General features: G+C 40.3%; 1 protein-coding gene across 2 annotated transcripts in view; it reads right to left on the bottom strand.

Annotated features, from left to right (window-relative positions):
- The window catches only part of nsg2 (neuronal vesicle trafficking associated 2), a 49493-nt gene extending 39276 nt beyond the window's left edge, over positions 1–10217 (bottom strand). Inside the window, exons 1-2 of one of the 2 annotated variants that reach the window (XM_063487299.1) lie at positions 9967–10217; positions 9414–9580 (exon numbers count right to left, since the gene is read on the bottom strand). In XM_063487299.1, the coding sequence (XP_063343369.1) occupies positions 9414–9542 (129 nt within the window). In that variant the 5' untranslated portion in view covers positions 9543–9580; positions 9967–10217. Of the gene's footprint in view, positions 1–9413; positions 9584–9966 lie in introns of both variants that reach the window. The other variant, XM_063487298.1, reaches the window with a different exon arrangement.
- Positions 10218–11405: the final 1188 nt, after the last annotated feature.

Below are 11405 nucleotides of genomic sequence, written 5' to 3' on the forward strand. Positions count from 1 at the left end.
GGGATTTCTTGATTCAACAGGTCTGGCAATAAGCAGAGCTGGACATGGCTCATGACATTGAACTCAGCTATGCAATTAATTCATGATTTAACAAGAGAGGGCAATTACTTTTTCACATATGGCCAGGATTTTTTGTATTCACTCAGATTAACCTCTATTATTATTATTCTTTTATTATCAAAGTCATTTAAGTGTGACTTAGAAATCAGGAAGGGGTCAAATACTTGGTACAGGTAGCTTGTACATGAAAACACGTATTCAGTGGGAGATCACACAACCCATTTAGTCCCTTGTAGTTGTACTATTGTACTATTATTACTGTTCATGATGGTACTTCTCTGTCTCAGCAGTGGTGCAGCACATCCTGCAGTTTTGGTAACACACTCCTGTAAGTGTGAAAACACAATTTTAATTTCCAGAATACCAGCGTTGCACGTTAACACAGTTTTATCCAAATTTTGAGTCTTATTTATCAGTTTTTATATGAAAAAATATTTATTTTAGCTATTAATATTTCATTCCTTCTACTGCATCTGTGAATAAAACTTCAAATTAAACCACCCGTATTAAAAATACATCACCATGAGTTTTCTGTAGCACTGCTTTAATATATCACTGGCAGGCGTTTCTATATCTGGAAGAGGCGGGTTAATGATTCCCCCACCTACATGGGTACAGCCTCTCCAGCAATTTCCTTTGAGAATCTATTTACAGATATTGAATTAGTCATGTATATTTTATGTAAACATCCTGTTTCACTGTGACCTTTTAATACTTCTGTGTCTGACTCAAGAGTCACTTTTAGATCTGTAATATATCTCTGTGCAGTAAGCTGATGACTGCCTCACAATGTGACGATGGACACTTTGGTTGCCAACAGAATTTATAGATATGTGGGGTTTTTTAAAAACACACATTTCTATATTTGAGTGAAGGCGCAAGTGATTGAATAAGGCACGAAGAAGTATATGAAGTGCATTTCAGAAAAGATGGCTTAAGCTCGTCAAACTCAGCCTGCCAATCTCTCTTTGTGTCTCTCCATCGTTCCATCTCCAGTCACAGTATTATTTTTTTTTTCTTTTTTTCAGATTTGATATCCCCTGTGGAAAAGCTGTCAGTACATTTCTTCTTTGCCCATCTTCCCAGTATGTGAGACCTGTTATCACAGTGAATGCTGTTTCGTTTTTCATCCCTAAAAACTGAGCTGTGGGAGAGAGTTGGTCTTTGGTGAAGTTTAGCGTGGAAAGCAGCTGTAGATACATTTTTGACACCTTTGATTCTTCGTGATTCCTTGTGATAAAAATAATGAATGAAAACCATTAAAAATAGAGAAGTACATTTGTACAACATGAGTTATAACAGGATGAACTGATGTTAAAATCAAGTCGATTAATATTTAATTTAAATGACAGCAGACATTAACGTGAGCACATTTTTTATCTTAAGTAGTTAAAATAAGGTAAATCTGTTATAACGTTACTTTTCTTTTTCACCTGCTGGAGGAGGAGATTAGCCTATATTATCTTAAAATCTATTTACATTTCCTTTTTAATAATGGCCTTCAACACATAAATACAGGGATCTCTGCAAATCAAATCTGAGTACTTCATACTACAATGCACTTCGTTACTTAAAACTGTCCAAGTCCTGGCTAATGCAAAAATGTATTCAGCGAATCACACAGCAGGAATTCAAGTATATAAGAATTCAAGACACGGTCAAGACAACCTGCTGAAATTTTAACTGAATTAAGGGAATTAATAGGGAACAAAGGTGATTTAAGTGACTGTAAACATGGTTGTTGGTGCCTAACAGGCTTGGCTGAGTTTTTCAGAAACTTGTGATTGTTAGGGATTTTCCTACACGATCATCTCGAAGGTTTATGGAGAACGATCCAAAAATAGAGAAAAAGTGAGCAGTATTTCTCTGGGTGAAAAAGCCTTATTGATGTCCAAGGTCAACAGAGAAAAGCCAGACTACTTCAAGTTAATAAAAAGGCAACAGTAACTCAAATAACCGCTTGTTACAACCATGTAGGGATGTCATCAGAACTGATACTTACTGATACTGATACAGCATACAGCTATAAGTGTTCTACTCTATGCTTACTTGCTGAAGAAGAACAATTAATTGACAAAAGGCAGCTAAAAGACCGGCATCCAGATCTGTTCAGAGAATTGAAGGTGAGTGAGTTTCAGTTTAAATTAAAAGTATCCAAAGTGTTATCTTTTTTTTGTTATCCTGAAATGCACACTGCTATTTAGATTGACTGCTAACATTGTGAAATCAGCTTTGTTCCATGCGATATTAAATGCTTATAATAATGTGATGTAACTCTAACATTAGTATGCTACATGGCAAATATTCTAATATTTCAGTCAGTGTCTTGTCAACAAAATGTAATGTTAAGATTTAAAATAAATGACCCGGCACCATGTTAGTGTTTTTAAAAGAACTTCAAGAAGTTCATCTTTAAGTATGTGGGATACTAATTTTCTTTTGATATTGAATTGGCTGTCCAGTAATTCAACTAGTTTTGGTACTAACTACTCAATTTCTGGTATTGTGACCCTACAACCAAGATATGCAGAAGAACGTCTATGAACGCACAACACATTGAACCCTGAAGCGGAAGGACAAGATCACACCAGGTGCTGTTCCTGTCAGCTTAAAACAGAAAACTGAGGCTACAATTCACACAGCCTCATCAAAATTAAACAACAGAAGAATGTAAAAATGTTGCCTGGTTTAAAGAGTCACAATTTCTGCTGTGACGATGGTAGGGTCATCTGAATTGGCGGGTAACGAGCATGGATCATGCCTTTTATAAACAATTCAGGCTCATGGTGTAATGGCGTGGGGGATATGTTCTTGGCACACTTACTACCAACTGAGCATGGTTTTAACACCACAGTCTACCTGAGCACTATTGCGGACCATGTCCACCCTTTTATCACCACAGCTGTTTAGTTCATATGTTCATATGAAAATAAAAATCTTAATCATGGCGAACTATGAAAGAAAAACTTTGCACCATTACCATGACCCAACAATTACTGGGGCTCAATCCTGAAAGTCTCTGTTAGCCTGTCAGAGTGAGTACTGCTGGTCCTCTTATCAGGAAAGTAAGAACAGTTATTTGCATTCCCCAGCATCTGAGGTAGAAATCAATCTGTGGTTACACAGACAGAATATAAACCAGCAGGGCTTTAAATCGGGAGGGGCAACAGTCCAACCAACCAGCAGCACTGCAGTACTGTTGGATTACACAGTGGAAAGAAAGCATGAGCCCTGAATGGCTGCTACAGTATAAAATAAACACAAAACTGTTGAAGGCTGAACATGCATACATGTATTTCATTCATTTAAATACTGAAGATAAACTGACACTGTTTATTATTTTGCATTAATTTAATGATCCTTAGGTATCCTTAAGGTATTCATCAACTAACTAGTGTTCAGTCAAAGCAGTACCAGCTGTTCACTCTATAGTGATGGTAAACTGACTGTCACCCTTTTTTATGCATGTTTCCCAACATGTTATGACAGATGATTGACAAAACGATTAATTTCTTCAAGTGGGAAATACTCTATATGGAATCTAAATCTAATCATAAACAAAAAAAGATATCTAAATGATCCCCCGCTAAAGCTCGCTATTCAAACTGTTAAGCAAAAAACACAGACTGTGTAGGCTTTGCGTTTCATCTGATCTGGCCTACAGCCTCTGTGCACATCCAGCCAGATGAACGTGTAAAAAATGTATTTATAATCTGTGGCGATTTGGCAAATTAACATGAGCGATGGTTCATCTGGTTAGGAGGCCCAAAGCCGTCACAACGCATAAGAAATCATCCGCTGATCCATTACTGATTTGACTGCCTGATGGAGGGTTCTCAATACCAGGAATTCCTCTTTAATTTATGAGGATAAGAACAAAGAATCGTAAAAAGAAAGAACAAGACTTGAAAGCGTCTCTGAAGTAACTGAGGGAAGTGAGAACAATAAAAGAATGAGGATGTGTGTTAAACAGGATGAGAGTGATTGTAAGTCTCTTACTGCCTTTGAAGCCAGTCTTGGTAGCTTAGCTTTGTTCTTAGAGGAATGATAAACAGAAACGATGTGCATGTCTCTCTCAGAGTCAGTCCACCTCTTGCCACCCTCCTCTGGTTGTTGTTGTTGATTTTCTTTCAAACTACCAGAAATCCAATCAAGATATTGGTGGCCCAGCAGAGGCCGTGATGCATCTCTGCCCAAATGAAATCAAATCTAATGCTTTTCTAATGCCTCAGCAGCATTTTCCTCCCATGCGTTGGTGTGCCTGTAAGTGTATGAACTTTACTGTCATAAAGTTACCCCGCCCCTGCAAATATCTGCAAATATCCCAGAGTAACCCTGTAGCCGGCGAGGTCACATACTCATCAGACAGGGATCAGGGGGAAAACAGCTGGACTCGTATTTGTAAAGCCGCTCACAACTGCAACGCTGATGTGAGGTACTAGTCGGGTCGCATGACCTACTAAAAACTCGCTTTGGCTTTAAAGGACAAAGAGAACAAAACTGGTCTCAGATCAGATTTTGAGCGACTGATAAAAGCTGATTACCAGTGAACTCTTTCTGGATAGGGCAAGTGGCAAAAACAGCAACCCAATATTCAGTGAGATTATGAAGCCTGTCACCGCGTCGAGTCTACAGTTTCTGATTTAGACAAAGGAATGTTTTCCTACAGATATAATCAACGTCAAATAACAAAATGATTACCAGTATAGGTTCCTTACTCAAAAAAGGTGATGTATTGCATATTCCTGTCATTTTTTTTAACTTTACGTTACCTAATGACTCCCTGAATAATGTAATTCTTTACACTACTTGTTGCATTACTGTGGATTAAGGCCTTTAAATCTTTGTGAATATTTTATTATTAATGAAGTCATTCACATCAACTGCATAAATCCACAGCACAAATTTACAGCATTTATAGCTCGATTTTTCTGATTTTTCAGATCAAAATAAACAGATCTGACCAATCAGACCACTGCATTTGGGAACATGTGTAGTCATACCTCATGACACCAGTATTGAATATTCATCCATCTATCCATCTATTTTCTTCTGCTTATTCGCATGGGCAGCAGCCTAAGCAGAGAAGCCCAGACCTCCCTCTCCCTAGCCACATCCTCCAACAACACCAGGTGTAAGGCACTCCCAGGCCAGCCAAGAGATATAATCTCTCCAGCGTGTCCTGGGTCTGCCTCGGTACCTCCTCCGAGTGGGACATGCCCGGAACACCTTGTCAGATGCTCAAACCACCTCAACTGGCTCCTTTTGATGTGGAGCAGTAGCGGTTCTAATGTGAGTGCTGGATGGCCGAACTCCACACCCTGTCTCTAAGGGCGAGGCCAGCCACCCTTTGGAGAAAGCTCATTTCCGCCACTTGTATCTACGACCTCGTTCTTTCAGTCACTACCCAAAGCTCGTGACCATAGGTGAAGGTAAGAACGTAGAACGACCGTTAAATCGAGATCTCGGACATAGAGTCCACTCCACCCTTTTCTGGCTGAAGATCATGGCCTCAGACTTGGAGACATGGAAATAGTAAAATAACACAATTTTGCCTCAAACTCATAGCTGGACGTTGCTCCGGATCAATCAGCTCTCTGAAATCTTTTTTCTGCCTCCTAAAATGTGGTCTCAGCTCTGCCAACAAGAGTTCAAACTGCCCCACTGACATCCTGAAATATGCATGAAAGCGACCGTGATTCGGCTTCAACTCTTGGACAAAACCATGAAATTCTCAATGTTGCTGCCTTCTCGTGAGAATTAAATGAACCCAGAATCTCAGTTTCTTCCTTTTCTTGTTCAGAAACATCAGAACCAGCTCAATATGGCTTGTTTTTGATGTTCTTTTATTCACAATGCATTTTTTGAGGTCGAATTTCCTTCTGAAGCACAATGTGTTGTATACTTTACACAACAAGTTTGGATCTGAAACATTCAGAATTTTATGTTGCTTTTTTGCAGCACACTTGGTGTGTTAACAATATAAACTGTAGACTACAGCATGACATGCTGGTACAAATCCCTATCCTAATGAGAACATACACGTGGTCTGTCTTTGATTGTTTAACTGTTAAACCAAAGTCAACAACACAACATTGAAAATCAGCCTAAAGAGACTTTTAAGTGATTGCTACAATGACTCTACTGTCCAAAAAAAGGTAGAAATGGATGCTACATGGCTACAAGTCAGACTTCTCATCAGTGCTGTTGTTTATGATCAGGCTCTGGCTGCTGGGCTAGACTCCGCATACCCTCAGCTTTAATGTCACTTTGGGTTCTTTCCTGTCCTGAGTGCAGCTTCAATTTTACCACCAGCTTACATTTTACCACCGTGCTCTGGTATTTTTGTACAGACCTATACTCCTCAAAAGCCAAACGCTGCACCACCCTTTTCTTCCTCCCTGCTAAACTGGAAAAAGCCGATTATAGTGCAGGTGTGCAGGAAGAAAAGGGCACATTTGATGTATTTGTGTGCAAATAATGAAATAACGTAATGTTATTTAATCAACGTGTGGTACTGAAAAAAATAGCAATGTGATTACTTTGTAATCTATTACACCCAACACTGGTGATAACAATGAGAAACAAGCTGTCTGGTCCTCAGTGCTTTCCAAAGCTGAATAGCATAGATTCAGCTTAATGTTATCAGTCTGACCCACAGTTTGACTGCTTTGGCTCTCATGTGCAAGATTGGTGGCTTTATGCAAATCAGGAACTCCAAAGAAAAGGGACTCCAAATGAATTATAAAGTTGTTGCATAAGAGCTTAAAATATAAACAGATGAATTTTCTAGAGATTTCATCAAATAAGCTTATAATATAGGCTAACCTGCTGTATGTAGAACTTTAATTAAATTAACTGCGTTAGCAATCATCAACACCCCCCCATAAAATCTGATGTCTAATTAAAGATTTCATTATTTCTTGGCCTCTCTTGCATTCATGCATCACTTACCAGGAGGAAAATTCTCACACTTACAGCTCCAAACAAATGCTAAGATTAAGCAGCAAATTGACCTTTCCAACTCCCACACTGTCCTGACTGTTAACAAATGGATCCATTTTCATTTGCATAGTGACAGATTAAAAGCAACACACACACACAAAAAAAAAACTTGCCACGGTTTTGTTTGCTTAGTGTCCGAATGCACAAATGAGCACAAAATAAATGAGCACACGGAGGGGCTGAACTAACAATTTCCCAGTCCTGGGAGCAAGCCGGCAAAATCTGCATCAGCTGTCAGCAGATTTATCCAAAAGCAGCAAGCAAATGCAATCTTTGTGGATGCATCTCCTGAGGCATGTAAAAATTCAAAAACAAAGCCAAACAGAAAAAAAATTACATTTAAAAAAAAAAAAAAAAAACTGCAAGCCATCCTGTTTGACCTCTTTTCCTCTTAAATGTCAACAGCAATAAGTCACTGGATGGGGACTTATACTCAACTCAGGTTATTCTCTCTGTCAGTCTCCCTTTTCAGGTAATCAACATAAGACATATTTGTGTAGTCACACAGTACAGTGCAAAGGCAGCTTCATCTACAGTACGTAGCAGTGTTGGTGAATCTGCTGGGACTGATTTAATCAGAGTAAAATGACTGACAGCTCTACTAAGAACGTCATTTCACAAACTGGTGACAGAGACGACCTGTCACTCACGCACACGTGCACGCACGTGCCGCCTTTGTTGTAAGTATGCGCTGCTAGAATTCCCGCAAGCACAACCGTGAATGAAATTGCAAGTGTGTGCGCATGTGTGTGTATTAGCTCAGTGAATGGCAGGTCTCCTGAGTTAACAGGTAAATGAAATGGAAAGCGACTGTGCTTCCCTCAGCAGAATCCGCGCTGTGCTATCTGTTTCTCTGCGCAGCAGGCCAAACAGGAGCTCGTTTCACCCGGAGGAGTTTTGTGTGTGTACGCTCAAAAATTTAAATCCTTTGTTAACGCATTTTTCAAAAGACGGGGTGACCATGATATGAAGAACACAACCACAGCTAAACTTCAAATTTAAACGCACAGCATAAGCCTCTTAAATTTGCCACATACAGTATAAACGTCCGGAGAAATGACATCTCCCTTAATGGGAATATTCCAGCTATGGAAGCCAAACACTTATTAACATCGTCAGCTGTTATGCAGCAACACTTTCATTCATTTGTCGTCGTATTTCTGGCCATTTCTGGCTGTGTAGCTCCAATATTGACTCTCTCTGAGCTCAGATGTTCTCCAGAGGGAAATATCCAGCTCCTAAATGCTCCACTCTACCACCAGCTAGTTGCTTCGTGTCTGTCATTCAGTGATGTGAATAAAGTACATTTGGTTGTTAGAGGCTTTTCACTAAAAACAGCTAAACAGCAACTAAATAGGGGGGATTAATCATGCCATAAAGCTCCTTACAGCTACAGATGAAGCTGATAGCTCTCTGTTGGTTTACCAACTCCAATAAAATACAAAAATATGGAGTTACAGTCCAAAATTATGGATTTATTTCACAAAATGTATCTAATTTGATTTGTTTTACTTCTACAATTCATTGGTCACTTGGTGAGAGGAGAAATATGGATTAATATAGCTGAAAATGTTCATCCTCACATCCAAACAGCGAAACAAACAATCGACAATAAAGCTTTCATGTGTGCAAAAAGTGACAATGAGCTCGCCTTGCTGCCTAATTCCATTAATTCTTATAATGCGCAATCAGTGCTGCTCTCTCTTCCAACCCGGCACATACACCAATCGGCGCTGCACTGCCACCATGGTAACTGGATTAACGAGCGGCGGCGCAGTTACTATGGGATGTCAAGATGACAAATGACAGTCTGTCTGGCACCAAATCTGTCTCCTAATCTCAGCTGGAAGACAAAGGACATGGCTGGGAGACAGATGAGATGAATGAATGTGTGAATAAATGGAGAAAGAAAACATAATACACACACACACACACATATATGGATGGCAAATAAAAGTAAAAATCGACATAATATAAATCAACGTGATTTTGAGACATTTAGTGACCCATTGTGAACTACAAATATGAGGTCCTGCAATCCTGGGATAACAGGAGACCACCTCCATCAGGAGTGAAATACTTCCTCACCAGATAAAGGTGAACACTCACATCAACTTTGTATTGATCTGCAGTGATCCTCCCCTCAAGAGGGTGGGGGGGGACAAGTGGTTTCAAACAATAACAGCAAAATGCCTCCCACAGCTTAACAGAGCCATCATATCACTTTTTTTTCCTTTGCTGTGTTTGTCTGTGTGTGGGAGGATGGCACAGGTCAAAAGCACTGAGGCAATGGCAGCGAAGGCAGATTTGGGAAGAAGATGCACAGAAGCTGGTGGGCAGTCTCTCACCTTGTCAGGTGCTTGGCTCTGGAGGCTGCCAACATCCAGTGGAGTGATGAGGGGCACATTCTGAAAGCCGTCCTCCACGCTCACAGGTTTGGCGCCTTTGTCCTGCAGATTACTCCCCAGTTTCACCATCTTCAGCCTTTAGTATTCCTTTATTTCCCCAAAGCCTGCTTCTGAAAAGAGGAAGTTTTGCACCTTTACAGCCTCTCAAGTCAATGAAAGCTGGCAAACGCAGGTTGATTGATGGGGGAAGATTTTTAATGAAACGGTGAATAAAAATGTTGAATTAAGCGGAGTGTAGCTGTGAGGCAGCTTACGCACAAAAAAGTGCTCAAATAATGCTTGAATGATTGATTAGTGAATGATTAGAGTAAAAACAGGAAATCGGAGGGAGTGGAATTTTTTTCGTTTGCACTGAAACATGTATCTGAGTGAAAACTACCGAAAAACAAGGAGGGGGAAAATAGGAAATATGCATTCTGTCTTCAGCACCTTCTCTCCATCACAACAGTCAGAAAATGAACGAATAACGCGTAAAAAATAGGCTGATACTTACAGCTGCTCGTCCTTGTCCGCCCGTTTCCTCCGTGCTGCGGCACTGTTTGTGTGGACAGAGGCGGAGGGAGCGCAGATGAGGAGCAGGTGAGGCTGGAAGATGCTCTGCGGCGTCGCTGCTGCTGATGCTGCGGGAAAGCTGCGCTGCACCGCCGGAGACAAACTGGATGTCTGGCGGCAGGTTTCCTACCAGCAGGCAGCCCAACCCCCTTAATCCAAACAGCCTCTTCCTCTCCGAGCTGCTAACGCCAAGCCGCTGGAGTTGCCACTAGGGGGATGTTTTGGGTTTTTTTTCCTCCTTTAAGAGTCTCGTTTGTTTTGCCAAAGTGTAAACAGGACTGTCGCTGCCTTTCAAGTTACCTGGTAAAGACCGATTTTTCAGCAACATATTTTAGAGTATTTTGGTCACTTTTGTTTGTTAAATGAATTAAAGCGGGTCGGAATGTAGCGTTGTGAATACACAGATCTAACCCGAAGAATAAAAGTGGACTGCTTGGGGCGGATTGATTTTGCTCTCCACCCTGAATATGACATCCCGATCACTTAGAAGTTGCTTAAAATTCTCATTTCCCCAGTTTTAAAACTGACATTTTCCATAAAGAAGCAACATTACCCGCATCACGTGAAGGCAGCATGAAACATGCGGGACTCAAACTGGTTTCTTTGGTCCTACAGCGCCACCTGGCGGTTTAACAAGTGACACGCAGCCAGTGTAACAGTGCAGCTGATATTTCAAAAGAGGGTGTGTCCGTAATAATTTATCAGCTGGAGGCTGCACAAGGTAGAAACACTACTACTGCTGATACTACTAAAACTAACACTACATCAAATACAATTGCTAATCATATGAATAATACTAATACCGCTGGAGACAACTGGCAAGCTACAAATACTGCAAGTAATACTACTAATTTCATTGTACATATAAAATAACAATAAAGCGCCATTCTATCCTGTTACTACTAAAACTAGCACTACTGTAAATAATCACTGCTTCTACTAATCCTACCAATAAAAATACCAATACTACTAGCATTACTGCTGGTGACAATTGGCAGGGTACAAATTCTGAAAATGATACTACTATTACTTCTAAAACACTACTGTAAGTATTTCTTCTCATCCTGCTGGCAAAAATATCAGTGCCGGTGTTCTGAGAAACCATCCTACTCTGACAAAACGTCCTACCCGTATTATAATTTGACGGTGACTTGCGACTAAACCTAACCCTACCCCTAACCATAACCTTAAGAAGTATTCCGGATGGGTGAGAGAAAAAGAAGTTAATTCGGCATTGGTTTTGTGCGCATGCGCCGCGTCTGCGCAGAAACATTAGGTAGGATGTTTTTTCAGGTAGGATGGATTCCCAGAACACCTGTACTAATACTGCTGGAGACAACTGACAAGATATAAATACTGCAAAAGGTATTACTATTACTT

The sequence above is a fragment of the Pelmatolapia mariae genome, linkage group LG10_11 (genome assembly GCF_036321145.2).
Source record: "Pelmatolapia mariae isolate MD_Pm_ZW linkage group LG10_11, Pm_UMD_F_2, whole genome shotgun sequence".
In the NCBI taxonomy this organism is placed as follows: Eukaryota; Metazoa; Chordata; class Actinopteri; order Cichliformes; family Cichlidae; genus Pelmatolapia; species Pelmatolapia mariae.